The sequence below is a fragment of the Aythya fuligula genome, chromosome 1 (genome assembly GCF_009819795.1).
Source record: "Aythya fuligula isolate bAytFul2 chromosome 1, bAytFul2.pri, whole genome shotgun sequence".
Classification (NCBI taxonomy): domain Eukaryota; kingdom Metazoa; phylum Chordata; class Aves; order Anseriformes; family Anatidae; genus Aythya; species Aythya fuligula.
In genome coordinates this window covers 78,513,773-78,534,551 of record NC_045559.1, presented here as the reverse complement: position 1 = coordinate 78,534,551, position 20,779 = coordinate 78,513,773, and the positions used below count along the sequence as shown (strand labels likewise).

Here is a 20,779-nt window from a genome sequence, read left to right as displayed (position 1 = left end):
CTCCTTAATATGCACTACTAAGCCATTTACTCCCATGCTTTACACGTAGAAGTCATATTCTGCTACTTCAAAGGAGAATATCAGTTTGAAATATTGGAGATTAAAGCTGTGGATTTCAGAGTCAGCATCAATTACAACTGTAATTTGCTATGCCTTTCCACATAGAGTACAAGTGTTCTTTACTTTAATTTTACACATTCATTAAAAGTCTTGAATATCTGCACTAATTAATTCACACACACTTAGCCAAATGGTTTTGTCTTAAACACTTATCCCAGAAAATTATGCCTCATTCTTCTCATAACCGTGCAATGCTTTAAATTATCCAATACTTTAAATTGCACTCTTTTATAGCACTTATGTACCTAACTTCAAGAACATTTATAGAAATTAAGAAAGCACTTGCTCCTTTCACTTTGGTACACTAGGGATTTTAAGGTGTTCTGAAAGCTGTTATCCATTTAATCACCATGATTTTCTGAAGAGATAGATTTTAATGTACTCAGAGAAGTCGTTACTGAAGAAGCTTCAGAAGGGTAGGAAGGCACAGACACCACTCCTCCTTGTGGCAGACGCAATAATTACAATTATCTGCTTGCTTTCAAAATTTCGGTAAGATACAAGAAAACAGAAGTGAGAGGACTGTGACATGTAATGAGGAAAATCCACAACTGGTTTGCAAATGAGAAGTCTGTATTTGCTATTAATTTAAATATCTTCAAATAATTTGGGGATTGGTTCATTTTAATAAAACATCCATTCTTTTTCTATAGTGTTTTTGTTCTAAAATAACAGATCAGATTTGCATTGATTTTGTCAAGCACAGGAGAACAGTACCACCATCAGGGTGAAGGAGCTAGTTTAAGTGTTTAATTGTTGGGGATTTTGTTTGGTTTTGTTTGTTTCTGTTGTTTTGTTTTGTTTTATTTTGGAGTGGACATTTTTTGTATTTTGTGTATTTGTTTTTGTTGTTGTATCACTAAGTAGAAAACTGTAAACTGTTTTCACAGAATTCAGATGACATGGACAAAAATGATACTTCACTACTTTAAAACCTGGCAACCAAATTAGTAACAGTAAGAGTAGGGAGTTTAAACACCATCTTAGTAATAATCTACAATTAAACTGTCTTTAACACCACAATGTTCAGTGTCATCTAATCTGAATTGGACAATAAACATTAGGGCCAATTCAAATTGGATTACAGAAATTCTGTTCTTGATACATAAATTTGCTGAATCAGTAACAAACTAAGGAAAAATAAAATCTGATCTCTACAGATTGTCCAACAGCTACTGTTTTGGTACTGCAACTTTGATAGTGTCGTGGTTCCGCTCGAGTGGGCAGCCGAGCTCCACCACAGCCGCTCTCTCACTCCCCCTCCTCAAAGAGGAATGGGGAGAAAATATGTGAAAAGGGCTCAAGGATTGAGATAAGGACGAGAAAATCACGCAATAATTATTGTAACGGGCAAAACAGACTCGGCATAAGGAGATAGTAAGATTTATTGCCTACAACTAACAAGCGAGAGAAGTGAGAAAACAAAGGAAAAAAAAAAAAAAAAAAAAAAAAACAAAAGCACCTTCCCCCCCATCCACCCTTTTCCACCTCCTCCCCCCGAGCGGCGCAGGGGAACGGGGAATGGGGGTTATGGTCAGTCTACAGCACTTCTTCTCTGCCGCTCCTTCTCGGTCACTCTCGTCCCCTGTGCTGTGGGGTCCCACCCACGGGATGCAGTCCTTGATGAACTGATCCGGCGTGGGCTTCCCACAGGCAGCAGCTCTTCCAGAACTGCTCCAGATATGGGTCCGTACCACGGGGTCCATCCCTCAGGAGAAAACTGCTCCAACCTGGCTCCCCTACGGGCAGCAGCTCCTGCCAGATCACCTGCTCCTGCGTGGGCTCCTCTCCACGGGCTACAGGTCCGGCCCGGAATCTGCTCCGGCAGGGGCCTTCCACAGGCGGCAGCCTCCGTCGGTGCAGGGCCACCTGCTCCACCGTGGTCTCCTCCACAGGCTGCAGCGTGGAACCCTGCTCCACCGTGGTACTCCATGGGCTGCAGGGGGACATCCTGCTTCACCATGGTCCTCACCACAGGCCGCAGGGGACTTCTGCTCCGGCGCCTGGAGCACCTCTCCCCCTCCTTCTACACTGACCTTGGTGCAAGGCTGTTCTCCCACTCCCTTGACTCTCCCGGCTGCTGTGTGGCGCAGCGTTTTTTCCCTGTCTTAAATATGCTCTCACAGAGGCGCAAAACAACATCGCTTATTGGCTCGGATCTGGAAAACAATGAGGCCCTTCCCAAACATGGGGCAGCTTCTAGATCTTTCTCACAGAAACCACCCCTATGGCTCCCTGCTACCAAAACCTTGCCACGTAAACCCACTACAGATAGCCATTAAAGGAACAGAAGAAATGACGGAGTTCCAAAAAGAATAATTTCCTCTAAGCTTTTTTCTTTGTTTCCTTGTTTTTTTAAGTAAAAGCTTTTTGAGACTGCAGTGCTTAAGACTTATTTGTAAAGAAACTGTAGCTTTGTATTAATGATATTTTATTAGAATAACAGATTACTGATAAAATTGTGGCTATAAGCCAAAATAAAGCCAGATATTTTAGATCTAATATTTCATAATCATTTCCATACTCAAAATTATTCTATTTTATGAACTGAACAGACATAAAAAGGATTCTTTTGCAAAAGCTGTAAACTACCCTCATGGTCAAAACCTTGAGGTTTTTCTGACCAAACACCACTCTTACACGAAGAGCAGTAGTTTGGATTTTATTTTTTTGGGGGGGGGGGGGTTGTTTTGTTTCCTTCTTTTTTTTTTCTTATGGGTTGATTTTCTGCTCTGATCCTACACAATTGTATACTGTTCAAGTCACAGCACAGGGAAACATTAAAAAAAACATTTATATTTAGTTCACACCTTCTTTTGTACACACATATATATATTCTGTCCAGCTTTGTTCTCATAAGGAGACTGAAAATTAAATTATATTTTAAAATAAAATAATATCAAGGCAAAAATTTTTTGTAAGCCAAGGGACAATTAGCTTAATAGACTTGAGAAAAGAGAATTGCTTTTCATACATCAGCTTGCATAACTGAAATGTTCATAGTCAAATTTGCAATAAATGATTAACTGTTTTAAAATAAGTTTAATTCAAGTTTAAATTTAAAATAAATCAGTCAATACAGAGTTTCTACAGCATTGCTAACTCATCCATGAGGTGCTGCACATACATATTCTATGCACACCGACGGTCTTTGACTCCCAGACACATTGTCAATGTCTTTCTGAAAGCAAAAAGAATGCCTCTAACATTTCATAGGTATATTTGCAAAGTTTTCTAATGAAGACTCGGAATGAACAGCGTATGACATATTTGTTTGGAAATTCACTGTATTTCTGAGGAAACAGAGCATGGTTTCTCCTGGAGCTGAAAAAAAATCAAGTGACTCTTGTCTCACAGTAAGCACTGGAAGATATTACAGAAGCATGCCAGCCAGCATAGTGAATCAAACACAGAAGCAGACTACATGGCCCTTTTTTAAAAGGTTTTGCAGCTACTACTGTAGCATGCTCTCCCCTTCACTTCCCACTGAGAAATCCCAGATGTGTCATTACAGAATGACACTGTTGAGTCACAGACCAACATGCAGACATATTGGCCACTGGACCACTGAAAGCACTGATGTTACAACACACACCTGGAACACATGTTGCTTGGCCTACTCATCAAATTTTCCTTTGCTAATACAATATAGAGCCCAATCTAAACATTTAAAAAGCAGCTAAGCAGCTTGAATATTTGCATACTAGCTCATCTTTGCCTCTGCACTGAGGGAAAAAGAAAAATAAGAAAGAGACCCTTCTTGGCTTCACTTCACAGATCATTGGAGAGACAACCTATGGGAAAAACCCGGGGTCAGTAAAAGATTTACAGAGAATATTCTGAATCTGAACTCACAGACTGTAAACACTGGAACACAGAGCAGGGAGGAACTTCATCAAGTCAGATATGCCTTTTCCTGAATTGAATTGGCTAGTACCATCAAAAACAGTAACAATTAATCTATATATACACTGAAAGTTTTAGAAAGAGACAAAATGTATTTGTGGTGGTCTCTAACATTTGCAGAATAACTTCTTTTCTAAAATAAAGTCAGTAATACTTAGGCCTTCTAGACTCTGTTCTCAAGATAATTCATTGCTACAACACATATTTTCTATTTTTCTCTAGTTTCTCTAAACATGCAGGTTTAAAAAGAATCATTTTATTTCCCTATCAAGACTCTGCTGGCTAATGCAGATGCTCATTGTGTGAGTAATGTTACTCACCCGAGAGCAGAAAGTGGTACATATTTTGTCACGACATTCCATCATCTGAAGTCCTGTAATGTCATCTCTTGTACTAGTGCAAGAACATTCTCTGCAACCATCTTCCCAGGTCTTCCCAATGGGGTAGACAATGTTGTTGTGCACACACACCTATGGAATACAACAATTTATACATGAAAGAATACTATGCTGCTCTAAGGACACGCTGCTGGCTTCAGAAGGCTGATTCTTAAGACATGAAACCCACCATAATTTTTATTAATGTTTCGAAGCCAGTAGAAACACAAGATCTTAAATTTGTGGCCACTCTTTTGAGGAAAGGAAAGTAAGCACAGCCGAAGCTGCTGTTTTATAAAGAATGAATTGGAGACTTTTATTTGTATTCAGTGGAATTACCCAGGCTCTGACTCAGTTTCACCGTAAGTATAATGCGATACAACATTTAGAGAAGATAAACAGAGAGTCTTGTAGAAGGAGCCACACACACAAAACTTCTGCCAATTGTATCTGCTAATCTGAAAGATACTACTTTGGACTACAAGCATTCACTCCTGTATCCTTAGGCCACCACATCTACCACAAAAGCAGTGCCATCTTTTATATTGCACTCTCTATTAGTAAATTTTACAACACGTTATTAAAGACATGAATGTCTGTTAATTTTATAGATGTAGAAATGATCATGGATCATGGAGAAATAAAATGACTTATGCAAGGTCATGAACTACTCAGGAGTAGAAAATAAAGCCTAGATCTCCTGAGCTGCAAAACAGAATAACCCTATATTAAGCTGCTAGGTAAGGTTGCTTTAGTGAACAGGTTATACTGCCACACAACTTTTCCTTAAGCAACCTTACCTTGAAAGTTAACATAATATAATGACTTAATAAAAAGTTGGCAAAATAGGAAAAATTCATCCTTGTGAAGCTTTAACAGAGTTAGGTACTAATGTGGAAAAAAAAAATAAAAATGGCCTTGTAGTTTATGCAAGATACAACACCTCATCAGGTAGACGTAAATGTAATCAAGGCACACAAGGAGTATAGGTATAAGGTGTCCCAAAAATGTCAATAAAGTTAATATAGGACTGAAAGTATGCAATTCTAAAATACAGTAACTGTACTCATCCAAAAGCACATACATGTTATCAATAAATAAATAAATAAATAAATCAGAATGACCTCTGAAATTCCAAATGTCTGAATAGCCTCGAAGTTACAAAAGGTTACATATAGATATAATCATCTGAGTATCTCAAAGTCACAAAAATATGTGTTGGTAACATCAGAATAAAATGACTGTAATGAAACAAGCACAGTATGTTGCAAGGGTGCAATTTTCTCACAGACATGTAAATTAAAAATGTATCGTTTTCAGGTAGTCTGTTTGGTCTTTTGTTTATATCTATCTACACTCTTACTGTGATGTTGTCCCCCCGTATGCAAAAGATAATCTTATCTGTTCATCCTGCTTACCGTTCCCGGAACACAGGTAGTAGATATGCAGCCGCAGTCATTGGTGAGAGATCTGGATAAATATCCAGGAGGGCAGCTCACCGTTGAGTTAGTACAGCTGCAGGTACACTCATATTTATCACAGCACTCTGTCTTCTTAACAGTCAGCTCCCGATGTGGTGGACAGAAAGGTCTTTGAACTAGGCTGCATGCTTCTCTGTTACAAGCTAGCAGAAAAAGGTTAAGCACAGAGCATTTCAGAGCACTGCAAATGAACAGGACAGTTCTCTGTCAGCAAGGCTCTAATTGCTACTGCAAACTGTAATACATCTGCTTAATAAACTGAGAAGTAATGCAGATATAAAAGACCCAGATTGTACTGCAGGTTCAGAAGTTCCTATCCTGACAAACACATATTTGTATCTTCTCTCATATACAGAAAGATTTATAAAATAAACATAAGGGTCAGTGCACACATATCCAAAAGTACAGTGTTTGTCTTTTCCTTAATTCAACAGTGTACTCAGAAAGGGCCAACAATAACTTTCTTTCAAGTCTGTGAAATCATTTATGTCTACTAGCTCCCAAAGAAAATCTTTCAGAGGGAAAATGTAGTGCATAAAGGATGTTGTCCATGTTGTTCAAATGCAGTGCTCCAGTATCACCCAGGGCTAAATATAGATATACATATCTTACCACATGTATAATTTGGTCTGCATTCTCCAGGGTTGGTCAGTGCAAGCTGCAAGCCAAACTCACAGACAGGGACAGGAGGCAAATCACAGGAAACCAGATCACAGACTAAGAAGAGAAATTGAGGGAGTGGTCAAGACCATGCCTGACTAGTTAGCCTTCTAGAAAAGACATACACATGCAGGTACATCCCCATTTCATTTATTCCCTACACTCAATTGCTATCTTAAAATACAAAGTAAGTTAGATTTCAGCAGGTCAATGTTTGTTTTCAAAAATAGCTAAGGGAACAATTCAAGTTTAGGTTATAAATATTCTAGTTCTGATTTTGTACCTAATGTGCAAACACAGATCACACAAAAATAGGTAATTGGGAAAAAAAATACAGTTTTAGTGTGTCACTTTGGAAAAAAATAAAATACAATAAAATAAAATAAAAACAATTCTCTATTCCCTTCTTCATCTCTTAAAAAGGGGCAAGGTCAAGTTTGAGTTTCTTCTTTTTTTCTTTTTTTTTTTTTTTTTCCACAGAGATGATAACTCAGTCATTCAGTGAGTTATAAAATTTAAATATATATGTATGTGTTAAATAAAGATGCAGATTTTATACCTTTGAAACATCTGATAAAACCACATACCAAGAAGATTCCAACAGTTTATGAGAACCTACCACACTCATATTCAGGGCAGCACTGGCTGGGGTCCCTGCGCAGACGAGGAACTTCACAGGGACCACACTGAACAGCTGGAGAGAGAAGAAAACGTTCACAAAATAAGCTTGGATAAGAACTAAAATGCTAGGTAAAAAAAAAAAAAAAAAAAAATCAATTCAAGTCTAGTCATACTCAGATCTAGACCAACTTACATTTGGTAGTAGTGCAAGGTCGGAGAGTGCAGTTTACTCTCCTATTGTCTAGACATGTGCAGATCTTGCAGGGCTCATTGGAGGGAATCCATGTTTCCATGTGCTGTGTGGAAAGAAAAAAAAATGTTAGAAAGAAATCTAATAATCTAATATCCTGATCACTGTTGTATTGGTGGTAGGAGTGGGTGAGAAAAATTACTGTGAAAAACAAGAAGACTACAAGAGAGATTAGTTGGCTGCTCTGTTAACTGTAAGAATCCAAGGAGATGCATAATTATGAAATGACTGTAGTGTACCAATTTAACAAAACATGTAAAGTATGCATGAATGCGATGAGGAATTACTATTGTTTTATGCACAAGAAATGCTCAGATGTTATAAATGCAATCACAAGCTATTGTGAGAGTAACAGTGGACTACATACCATGATGGATGTTCAGTGATAATAAGGGAACCAATGATATTTTAGGAAATACATAGAAGTGGCTTCCTTCCAAAATTAGTGGTACTTAAACACAGAGAAATAAACAATGAATATTTTTGATCAAAAATATGTTGGGTCTCACCATTTGATTTCCCAGTGGTTTGCTGGCTGGAAAAACTATAGAAAGCCCAAATCTGAAACAATCACTCCTGTACTGATTACCAAGAGGTAATAAGCATACTCAGAAATTGCCAGTAAAGTACATCATTATTCAACCACTGGTCTCTCTCATTAGAGAGAGGAAAAATCATTGATTTTAAAGATGTAGTTACCTAAAAAGCGCTATATACATTTAACATCCATTTGAATAGGTAGATAAGAGTGAAAAAATGCACTATGGAACAATAAAGTTAATTTGCACAGTCAGTCCAGGTTCTGGGTGAGAACACGTAAAGTAGGTTAGGACACTGCTAAGGGAAAATGTGTCAACCAGAAATCTCTGAAATGCATTTTATAAAAGCTTGCTGAGACCCTCAGTAATAAAGAAAGGAAACATATTGCCACCTGCACCTAGAGATATCTATGTACTTTAAGACATTACAGGAATCTGAAAGGACAATAAAAATGATATTTTACTTTCAAAGGTTAACACCATGGCAAGGATAAAACAGGAGGCATGCCAGAACAAGCCAACCAGAGATTTTACAAAGCTTAGAAACCATATCGCATAAGGTTGGTTAATCTGCAAGAAATCTATTTTAGTCAAGGAAAGCTTTCATTGATGTATTTCTAGTAAAGAACATTATCTCAGGGCTTGAGAAAGCCACTCAGAATCCTCTGCCAGAGCTTTCAATGGACTCAGGGTTAGGAAGTCCTGAGAAGGAAGCTGATAGGGAATGCTTACATTTGCAGGCAGTGATGTGAAAAGCATTTAGACATTTCAGAACACAAAGCAAGAATCACAACTTTTTACTCTTACTCTAACATTTACCAGCCTCGATTTTCTGACAGGTTTTCCTCAGCGTAAATAAGTCTCTTTCTAATATCAGATGACACGACAAAAGATAGAACAGTGTCAGTAGAGCTCTGTATAAGTATCAGTATTGAGAATCCAATAAGCCCAAGCACTATCTTGGGTAGAATGGAACAGAGGAAAGAGCACCAGAGGGAAACACAGAGTTTAAGGAAATCATAACCCACTACAAATTGCGCTGCCTGATATATTGCTCACATGGCTAATCCTGCAGTGGAAGATAAACAAAACAGCTGTGTGAGCTGATCCTGCCCTGCCTGCCACTTCCCCATCCACACAGCAGCTGCATCTAAGCCTTGCTATTGGGGTACTAGACTAGAGGTTCTCAGAGTTAAGATCCCACTAAGGGGTGTGTGACAACTCGCATGAATTTCAGAACTTCTGCAAAAAGAAGCAGATATCACTGCAAACATTATTCTCAAGATGTACCCTGAGCTTTTCTTCATGACAGCTTGAAGCAATTATTTAAATGGAAAATGCATTACAATGCCCAAAGATTCAGGGATTAAAGGATACAGACCCTACACTTTAACCTACACTTTAATTCTAATAACCATTTTATATAAAATCATGATATAATAACAAGAGTTCTCAGGCTTTCTGGTAGTTGTGCACAGCTGATCTGTGTTTAGGATCGAAATTACATACATTGCATACTATTTTTTTTCTGTCAAGAGAAATAATATGATTTTTTTTTTTTAATTCCTCTTATTACACAAAATTACCTTTTTATTTATTTATTTATTTATTTATTTTTGACCGGCTTGATAAGCACTACAGAAAACCAACAATACTGTATTTAAAACAAAGATCCACAACAGAACACACAAAAACGAAGGCTACATGCATGGAGATACTGTAACCTTAAAACAAAAGCTAATACAAAATACAAGCCAAATGTGCTGAGTCGACCTCGCCTGAGCTATGCTGTGGCAGCACCGGCAGGTGGCAGGCGCAGTGAAAGTAAGGTGACTCGTGGTTCCTGCACTGGAACAGGAGTGCTCTTAGCACTTGCTTCATCTATCACCAAAAAAAAAAAAAAAAAAAAAAAAAACCTTGATCTTATGCTAATCAATGCAAACTGTATTTAAGAAAGGTGTTTCATCCAAACACTGCTTTTTTTTTTTTTTCCTTTCAGATTAACTGCACACATATATTGCTGAACTAAATGTGAGTGTAAATCTGTGTTATAAAGTTATTCAGAGTACATTTATTTACATGTTAAAGTTCAACTTTTTTACTGAAAAAAAAATAGACCACAAACTTCTGTTATTTACAGAAAATCTGTGTTAAAAAAATGTCTGTTTTTAATAGCAGATTTTGCAAGTATGATAAGACCATCCAAAAAAACTCCTAAGAATCTAAAGCCCATAAAATACTTAAACTAAAGCCTTCTTAAAGTCCCATAACAAAACTGAAGATTTAAGAAGTCTGTATGACTTAGATGAAAACTCTCAGAATTAAGGAGCTGTGGGTGAAGAGGAACAACATCACACCCACAACAGGATATAAGGAGGTGCTTGTGCACCCACTTGTGTGATACTGAAGGGGAAATCAACAGTCTGTTTTACTGAAGTCCAGCACCCACCACTCATAGCTATTCCCCATCCCATTCTGCCACAGAGATGTCTGACTTAGCTGAGGAAAGTGGATTTTCAAGAAAAAGAAAATGTTGAACTCCATCAAAAGAACAATCCTCATCTGCATATATTTCTTGTTTAAAAAAAAAAAAAAAAAAAAAGAGGTAGGCTAGTATGGCTTGACATAAGGTCAACTTGGTCTCATGGCTCCACACCAACCACTGAAAATATTTTGGTTTGCTTTTCAAAGGTAATACTATACATTTTAAGCAAGTGTTCCAGATTAATGATTAAATTGTCATTACTGGTAAAAGCTTGCTGAATGGAAATGTTTATCTTGGTAAATGTTGACTTACACCATCCCTCCTCTTTTCCCCCTATCCCTCCCTCCACACAAATTTGTCATGCATTTCCGGGTGTGTATAGTCCCAGCTGTGAATTTTATATCCATCCCAGCCAATTTCACACTAGGTTCACACTAGGGGAGCTACATGGGGCCAACAGCCGGCTGATTATGAGGAACTGAGCTAAAAAAATAAAGCATCTAAAGGGAAAAGTAGTTAGACATACAGGACAGACTTACTTGCAAAAGTACAAACCCCAACCACTTACAAAGGTAACCTGCTAAATATATAGTTACCTGATGGTGCATGCCATCTTCACTGATGCATTGTGTGCAGACCTCTTCACCAACACAGCTGTCATTAAAAATCACCTGTCCAGCTGGACAGAAGCAGCCCTCTGTGGGATAATCCTTGCAGACACTGAGTTTGGTACTATTCTCACAGTGCTTTATGCAGGCTTTGTGACAGTGATCATATATCAAATATGTGGGACATTTCATTGCTGGGGAAGACAGAAAAAAAACTCTTTAGATGGAGATTTGAAATGGAGAGTGATGTTTCCACTCATACATTCTCCAGAATTCTGCTGAGTTTTTTGAAAGCCATCATCTGATGAACATATTTTGTCCTCTGAAGCCATTTACATCTTTGAAAAAATATCTTTAAGAATAGCAAAATATGCAGTAGAAACTGATTGTCATTAAATGACTGTCCATGGAAATAATTGTCAAGCTACATTTTCAGGTCCCATGAATCAGCATAGAACAACTTACTCTAATAATGGTTTAAATGAGCTGAACATCACTGGATAATAGACAGAATCTGGAACCATCTTTACATGTCTTAAAGAAGCACTGATAACAGTACAAAGTTAGGACTACAGCATTGAATAAAGAGATTTTGACAACTCAAGGGGTAGTAGTGTTCCCAGGCAACTAAAGAAAACTAATAAACAGAATATTTTGTTACTCCAACACTGAATCTGTTGGATACCTGCACCATATTAATTGAATTGCCCTAAGTCAAAAAAAGTTGCACTTCCCCTAATCCAACTCATAAAATTTTTTGCTGATGAATTCACAACACTGAGGGTATTGTCTCTAAAAGCAATCATAAAACTAAGGCTATAGCTATTTAAGAAACCTATGGACACTGTTTCAGTACCGTGTACTCCCTTAGGTCTACTTTACTTTTCTCTGCAGCTTCAACTAGGAAAAGTGTTTCTTATTTCCCAGTTTGTTACTGCTGTGAGGTTTATAAAGCCTTTTTTTCAGTCCCCTAACAAAAAACACTGACAGAAAATTACTGAATGAAGAGATGAGTTCCCAAAAAGCAAACATTCATCAGATGAACTGTCTACACACACACACCTCTTAGCCAAAGGAAACAGAAAATAAAGGCTTTTAAACTTAACCCTTTTCTGTTTCAATAAATTCTAAATGCAATTATTTCTGGTTTGTTTCAGTCTATTGTGGTTGTACGTGTGGACACATATTATAGTCCAGCATGCACAGAGAATCTTGAAAAGCCACAAGAACTTGACAGAGTCCAATCCCCTTACGAAATGCTCTGTCTGGATTCTGAAAATACAAAAGGTCTACCCATGAAAAACAGGAAAAATTGCCTGCTTAAAAATCTGTACTAGTAGCTACCTAGACTATTTTCAGCTTTCCAGAAAAACTCATTCACCAAAAAAAATCTGCAAATAAGCCCGTAAGGACTGGTGCTTATTGTCTGTGATGGTCTCCATTCAGTTCTAAGAAATATGTATGAAAATACATCCACAGCAACTGTTAAGGTAGCGTTTCATCTACATTTTTATTCTAGAGTCAGCACAATGGCTTTCGCCATGTTTATCTACAAATAGCCTTAAAGAAAATCTTGTAAACCTTCTCTGCACAAAATTAGATTAATTTATTTCAGAGTTTAATACTGATGCTCATTAGAACCTGGACAGCTCCTAAGTAGAATTTATGCATCTGTTGTACTGTATGGTAAATTCCTTACGACAGAATTCGGGTGTTCTCCAATCTACGCAGATCCCATTTTCCCTGCATAAGTGAGCATAAGAAGCTATCATCTCGCAGGCTTCATCCTCATAGCAGCTGTTCTCTTCACAGGACTCATAAAACACGTTGGGGGGGGTTATCTTGTGGCAGTCTGCAAACTGATCGGAGAGCAGGAGGTGGCAATGTCTTGCAGCATGCTCAGAGCATCGATCTTCTCTCCGGACTTCACAGATCTTCCCTGGCTCTTTCAATGTCCAGTCCTGAATAAATACGCCACTGTCAGAAGTGACAGAGCCATTACGTAATGTGAAGTCATTGGCATGGTTCTGGTCACACACCCCTAGGAGGGTGAGTAAAATGAAAAGAAACAGTCTGAATACAGTCAGAAATAGAAAAAAAATAGAGAAAACATGCACAAGACAGAGATGGTTGGAGCTGCTCAGAGAACTCCATGGGGAGGATGAGTTGACATTTTTTATAGCAGTTACCAAAATAGGTATAAAGACCCTGAGTTTTGTTTCCTTGTTACAGGAGACACATATTATGCCATAGATGTCTAACCTATTATAAAAGGTGCCATAAAATTAACTCTCCTAAGCAGAGGTATCCCCCACAAACCCTTCATCTTCAGTCCAAGCATAGTATATGCCTCTCACATAAATGCACAAATATATGCAAGAACCTAAGGTTAAAGCCTCATTTAACAGAAAAAAAAAATCTCCTTGAACAGAAAACGTGAAATAAGTAAAACATGACAGATGCATATCCTTGTTCTTTTTAAGATATTTTTGGGAATCAGTGAGCTGTTACACTGATAGGCATAGTAGGAAAACAACAAAGATTATCAGTGTGCAACACAGGATCTGCTCAAAGAGTTTACAAGGTTCAGGATCACACAAATTCCAACATAGTTCAAGCCCAAGTAGGAAGCTGTTAAAAAGACTAGTTTTCAAACTCACCACAAAGCCCTTGTGTTCCTGAAGAAAACCTCTTTGGATTAAGTTTAAGAATAAATTCATTGTTTCTTGGAGTAAATGTGAGATTATGGCCAAGATGGGAGAACTTGATTTCATGCATTATTGCTCCATAGACAGTGACTTCAAACAAATTGCTAGAATAGGGAATATGAACGCTTCTACCATCAACAGCCACCTGTTTTCACAAAGGCAAGATCATCACATCAGTTGTGACAAGCAGTTAAAAATCAATCCATTCTTACAGTTTAAACACATTTTGACTGAACCTGAATATAAGAATTAATTTTGCAAACTGTAACTTTTTATTGGTTCTTTTTATTGGTGTATTAGTTAAACAACTTCTTCAGCATTTTTCCATACGAGGATATTCATACCACATCGTGTATATACAGACCAGTAGACTAATTCCATGAAGCTAAAATGCTACCTCCAGACCCTGAGTATCATTAAACATCAGTGAAAGTCAAGGTTATCCACCCTGACTGGTCACCAGTGGTTTTGTCCATCCTATTTTACTGCATGAGTTACAAGAGATCACTGTTGTAGGCTAGCTGACTCCCTTAGGAATAGACTGCAAATTTGTCATTCACAATTTGGATACTTCTCTGTCTATAAAATATGCAAAAACATCTCTAAGATGGTGTTTCTTCTGAGGCTGGAGTCCACTATCACAAAAGTTAAGGAACTGATTCCCTAACTCTTCAGGTGGCCACAGTCTTGCATAGGTATGTGAAGAGTAGAGACTGCTCTCCCACATGCTAAATGATAACATTGTGTAAAGAACCTCTGCCAACAAACAAGAATCAGAGTGCAGTAGGTCCTGTCTGTAATCCCCGCCTTTCTGGCAGAAGTGTCTGGGAGACATTGCCACGTCCTTGACATTGTCAACCCAGCACAATCGGGAGAACCAGAAGAGAAACATGGCTGGGTTATTATTTGAATGTAGAACACATCATGAGATTTAAATGAGGTATTTTCTTAGATTACTAAGAATAGGCTGCAAGGGGAGTAGAAACCGGTTAAAAGAAACAAATCTGTCCTCCTAACCTAAAATTCTACAGCATAAGCAGAGAATGCACAGATCACTTTCTTGTGTTTAGCTTACTGTCATGTCACTGAAGAGCTGAACAGATACACCATGATGTTTCACTTCAATAGAGTCCATACAGTTCATTTTTAGTGTTGCTCTGCATGGTCCTTCATGGAGAAGAACTTCAACATCATGTTGCATATCTTGAAACAAGCTGTAGGAGCAATTGCCAGTCAGTTTAAAATTCAGCCCATCAAATGTGACAATATGCCGAGTTGAACTTCCCATACAGACACCTGCAAATCAATGAAAAAAAAAAAAAAAAAGCCTTGTAAGCATTTGCTTTCCTTCAAATTAGACTATTTCTTCACAATCATTATGGGCACATGCAGTTAATTAATCGAGAAAGTGAAGAAGTTATTGAGTTGAAAATGCTGTAGTAAATCATTGACAAGAAACTTTCATTAACACAATCACAAAATCACTTAATTACTTTTAAAAGTTACATTTTTTAAAGTATCTTTGTCTGGAGCAATTAGTACTACAAAATACTTGGATAAACTTTAGGAAAATTGCTTACTGTGAAGCTCCCTCACATTGAACATGATCTATTAATAAATTTAATATGAAAAATAAAATCAAGGAAGCTGTATACCTTCTCTATTTGTAGAAAGGCTGTAACATACTTATCTTTAAATCTCACAGTATTTTTATTGTGACATTGCTTTTTATTCTGTGCCATATTACTTTGTTTCAAACAGTACTATTTCATTCTTATTTAAAATTTCAAAAGTGAATTCAAAGGGATTTTTTTTCAGATTTTTTATTCAGAAAAAGAGAAGAGAAAAAAATGTATGCAGGCTCAAGTAATAGCCAACTGACAGTTCAATATTCTTGTCATTACATTATAAACACTTCCATTTCTTTCTTCATGAACTGGAAAACAAATACCACAAGTACCTAAACAGAACCTGAACAAAAGGATTATTCAGATTCATACATTTTCAAATCTTTTGCTTAAAGACAATAAGGGCAATAAAAGAAGTGTCAGCTAAAAATGCAGGAAGAAAATTCTCATTAATAGCTCAGCAAGTTGGCTTCCACTGAGAGATAAGGATAATTTGTTTCCTGTTCCTTGACCTTCAAACTGCATTTCCCAGCTGAACCAGCTTGTAAAGTTTCTTGTGTAAACAACAGTGAAACAAGTAAACAAGTTAGCAATAAAACAAAGTTTTTCAACCCTTTTTTTTATTCATGGACATCTAAAAAGATTCAAAGGATAATGGGAATCCTTTTACATTTCTCATAGGTATTCTGTAACACAAGATGTATGAATGCATTCCATTTAAATATTGTCCATAAATACCCAAGAGCCATGAATCAGACAGCAAACCATATTGCTATAATATTTTTAACTAGTTCAGCAAACAAGCAGCTTTATGGCACAACTCCTGATCCTGATCCTCTGAACTCAGTTACATGACATAATAAAAACACTTCTTCAAGTACTTCCTGTTTGGAAAAGTATTTGCCAGTATTTCAGGGCTCAGATACATATACAGTAGATAGACATTTTTGCAAGAAACAATACATTTTCTTCCTAAATTTATGAAAATAATTCAATGAGATAAGAAGGGAAAAGTGAAAAACAAAAAATAAAATAAAACAAAACAAAACAAAAAAGAGAAAAAGAATAGTGATTACAAGAATGTGTCATATCAACTTTTTATGCTATTGTTTCTTCAGGTATAGAGTCTTTAAATCACTTTTGTTTATAAATGAAGAACATTTTAGTTATAATTTTCAGTAGGGCTTTGATTTCAGTTTTGGACAAGCAGTGTTTCAAGATACTTTACAAGGAACCTGATGAGATGCATCTGACAGTCCTAAGAGAACTGTTGGATGAAGTTGCTAAGCAAGTACATCTGGGAAATCATGGCATTCCAGTGAAGTCTACAGTGACTAGAAAAGGAGAAGCATAATTCCCACTTTTAAAAAGGGGAAAAAGGAAGACTTGGGGAACTACAGGCCAGTCAGTCTTGCCTCAGTCTTGCTCCAGCAAGATCATGGAGCAGATCCTCCTGGAAACTGTGCTAAGGCACACAGAAAACAAAGAGGTGATTGGTGACGGTCAACATGCCTTCACTAAGGGCAGATTAGGCCTGACAAATCCAGTGGCCTTTTATGGTGGGGTTAAGGCATTGGTAGATAAGGGAAGAGCAACTGACATCATCTACTTGGACTTGTGCAAAACATTTGATGTTGTCCCACACAACATCCTTGTCTCTAAATTATAGATGGATTGGATAGATGGGCCAATCGGTGGATAAGGAATTGACTGGATGGTCACACTCAACTGACAACACAGAGTTGTGGTCAATGGCTCAACGTCCAGGTGGAGACCAGTGGCAAGTGGTATTTCTCAGGGGTCAGTATTAGGACCGGTGTTATTTAACATCTTCGTTGTTGACATGGACAGTGGGACTGAGTACATCCTCAGCAAGTTTGCTGATGATGCCAAGCTGTGTTGTGTGGCTGACACACTGTAGGGAAAGGATGCCATCCAGAGGGACTTTGACAGGCTTGAGATGTGGGCTGGTGCAAACATCATGCAGTTCAAGAAGACCAAGTGCAAGGTCCTGCACCTGGGTTAGGGAAATCCCAAGCACAAATACAGGCTGGGTGGTGAATTGAGCAGTCCTGAGAAGGACTTGGAGGTGTGATGAAAAACTCAATGTGAGTTGGTAATGTACAACTGCAGCCCAGAAAGCCAATCATATCCAAGGCTGCATCAAAAGAAGTATAGACAGCAGGTCAAGGGAGGTGATTCTCTCCCTCTATTCTGCTCCCATGAGACCCCATCTGGAGTATCATGTTCAGCTCTGGGGTCCCAGCATAAGAAAGACCTATTACAGTGTGTCCAGAGGAGGGCGACAAAGATGATCAAGGGGCTGCAGCACCTCTTCTGTGAAGACAGCCTGAGAAAGTTGGGGTTATTTAGCCTGGAGAAGAGAAAGCTCCAGGGAGACTTTATAGCAGCTTTCCAGTACTTTAAAGGGGGCCTACAAGAAAGATGGGGAAAGATTCTTTATCTGGGAATGTAAAAATAGGACAAGGGATAATTTTTCAAAACGAAAAGAAGGTAGATTTAGATTAGACATTGGGAAGAAATTCTTTCCTATGAGGGAGCTGAGGCACTGGAACAGCTTGTCCAGAAAACTGCATGAAGTTTAACAAGGCCAAGTGCCAGGTCCTGCACCTGGGACGCAATAACCCCAAGCAGAGCTACAGGCTGGGAGATGAGTGGTTGGAGAGCTGCCAGACAGAGAAGGACCTGGGAGTGATGGTTGATAGTCGGCTGAATGTGAGCCAGCAGTGTGCTCAGGTGGCCAAGAAGGCCAACGGCATCCTGGCTTGTATCAGAAACAGTGTGACCAGCAGGGCTAGGGAGGTGATTGTCCCCCTTTACTCAGCTCTGGTGAGGCCGCACCTCAAGTACTGTGTTCAGTTTTGGGCCCCTCGCTACAAGAAGGACATCGAGGTGCTTGAGCGGGTGCAGAGAAGGGCGACAAAGCTGGTGAGGGGCCTGGAGAACAAGTCCTACGAGGAGTGGCTGAGGGAGCTGGGCTTGTTCAGCCTGGAGAAAAGGAGGCTCGGGGGTGACCTTATCGCTCTCTACAGGTACCTCAAAGGAGGCTGTAGTGAGGTGGGGGTTGGTCTGTTCTCCCATGTGCCTGGTGACAGGACAAGGGGGAATGGGCTAAAGTTGCGCCAGGGGAGTTTTAGGTTGGATGTTAGGAAGAACTTCTTTACTGAAAGGGTTGTTGGACACTGGAACAGGCTGCCCAGGGAAGTGGTGGAGTCACCATCCCTGGAAGTCTTTAAAAGACGTTTAGACGTAGAGCTTAGGGATATGGTTTAGTGGGGATTGTTAGCATTAGGTAGAGGTTGGACTCGATGATCTTGAGGTCTCTTCCAACCTAGAAATTCTGTGATTCTGTGAAAAGCTGTAGATACCCCATCCCTGGAAGTGTTTGAGGCTAGGCTGGATGGGGTTTTGGGCAACCTGGCCTAGTGGAAGGTGTCCCTGTGCACGGCAGGGGTGGTGGAACTAGATGGTCTTTGTTATATATGGAGTAGTAATTCGTGTCGAGAAAATGGTTGATATTAATAAACAAGGGGGAGATTTAGGAATGTGGCCATGGGGGTTGGAAAGCCCCATGGTTGAGATAACATTATACTCTTAACGATGAGGCCATCAGGAATATAAAAGAGTCTAGTGGGAACAAAGAAGAGAGACTCCATGCAAGAGACTCCATGCAGTCTGGGGTTTCTTGTTCTCCAGATGGTTCTCTTGTTCTCCAGACCTTAAGGCATGGATGTTTCTGGGTGTATGCTGTTGTTGTTACATTCAAAGTTGTTTGACCAATTAAAAGTTGTTTTGAAAAGAACTGCTGCGGAGAGAAGGGTATAAGAGGGGAAACTGCCCTCAAGAGAAGAAAAAAAAAAAAAAAAAAAAAAAAAAAAAGGCAAAACGATGAAGTTACATCAATAAAGAAGCAGGAAAAAGAAGTGAAAAGGAACAGGCTGGAACAGGCAGAATGGAGACCAGGACGGGAACAGGCACTTTGATTGCCTCATGAAGATAGGTTCGGCCAGACTCAGCAAACCACTCAGAGAAGCTCCTACAGAAAGTCGCTGGAAACAGGCGCACTGGAGCTGGAGAGAAGCTCAAGCTGAGAGAAGTGGATCTGTGCACACAACTGCCTCTCGCTGGTAAGCAGTTGCGCATTATCGGGAATCATATGCCCTTAGGAACAAAGACTGTCCTGGTAACCTTACAGCTTATTCTCCTTATTAACAATAGGACAGTTTATGAGCCTGAAATATGGGACCAAACTGAGGTCAAGGTGTGGGACTCTGCAACTAAAAATGACAAGGTTGCAGTGGGATTGCTCGGCACCTGGTGAGCAGTCTCTGAGGCCTTAAAGAGCCCTGTGGGGCCACAATCACAAACGTGTGGTTTGCCAGACAGTGAGGGAGCTGTGGGCTCCTTTACTGATCCTACTGTTAACGCCATGGGCCCTTCTGCTGCTACAGCCATCGAACGCTTTTGCTGTTACGCCCCCTGTTGACCTGAACGTGCCTTTTGACCCAGGCCTCATTGGCTTTGAAAAGGAGATGGATATGTTTTATTTCAATCCGGGAAGAACGGGATACATAAGGCCTGAAGACCGAGTTTCTTGACAACTTAAAGCAAGACGTATTGTTCAAAAGGAATGGAAAATGGAGACTGTTAAGTCATGGAACTTAAAGGATTGTTTGTTACCTTTTCTGATTGTACAAATGTATAGGCAGACTTGGGTTTAGTATGTAAAAGCAATGTTCTGTATATTTAGAATGTTTGATGTTCGTGTGTGGGTGTTGGTGGAGTGTAGACTCCCCGCACACCCAGAGCTGTTTACTTGCCTTTTATACCTTTTATAAGTATAAATATTACTAAATTCAGATTGAGTTGAGACTTCAGTTATAACACCTTCAGTATGAGAGATGAAGTTAGGCCCTCAGTAAGAGAGAGATGAAGTTATATCATCAATAAAGAAGTAGCAGTTACTGATCCTAAAAGAACCCTGGTGTCTACGTGGTCGTTATGCCACATTCAGTGTGAGGTTTTGTGTCAGCAGGAGAGTTTTCTGTTGTTGTGTCTTCAGTATATGTGCTCGACTGATGTCAGGCCAAACCCTAAAGCCTAGGGATGGACCAAGAATACATAATTTGCTTATGGTTTGCTCAGAAAAATTTCTGCTTTCCCCCATGCATACTCATTTCTGGTACGAACAGCTTCGGAAATTGATTGTAAGATTCTCAAATAAAGCACTGTAGCTATCCTTATCTAAAAATGAATTTATAATGGCCCTGAACTTGCTAATACTACTACATGTTCCAGGCATCAGTGAGACCTTCATGCATGTAGCTCTCTAAATGATGTACACTGTCAGTTCCTCCCACTTCGGGCATCTTTGA

At 38.9% G+C, this 20,779-nt stretch overlaps 1 protein-coding gene across 1 annotated transcript in view; it reads right to left on the bottom strand.

The window, feature by feature from the left end:
- VWF (von Willebrand factor) overlaps nt 1–20,779 on the bottom strand; it is a 147,322-nt gene that overhangs the window by 24,994 nt on the left and 101,549 nt on the right. Inside the window, exons 35-43 of the mRNA XM_032195251.1 lie at nt 14,831–15,051; nt 13,708–13,900; nt 12,747–13,088; nt 11,036–11,241; nt 7,359–7,461; nt 7,164–7,238; nt 6,497–6,601; nt 5,822–6,027; nt 4,347–4,496 (exon numbers count right to left, since the gene is read on the bottom strand). Of these exons, the coding sequence (XP_032051142.1) occupies nt 4,347–4,496; nt 5,822–6,027; nt 6,497–6,601; nt 7,164–7,238; nt 7,359–7,461; nt 11,036–11,241; nt 12,747–13,088; nt 13,708–13,900; nt 14,831–15,051 (1,601 nt within the window). The remainder of the gene's footprint in view (nt 1–4,346; nt 4,497–5,821; nt 6,028–6,496; nt 6,602–7,163; nt 7,239–7,358; nt 7,462–11,035; nt 11,242–12,746; nt 13,089–13,707; nt 13,901–14,830; nt 15,052–20,779) is intronic.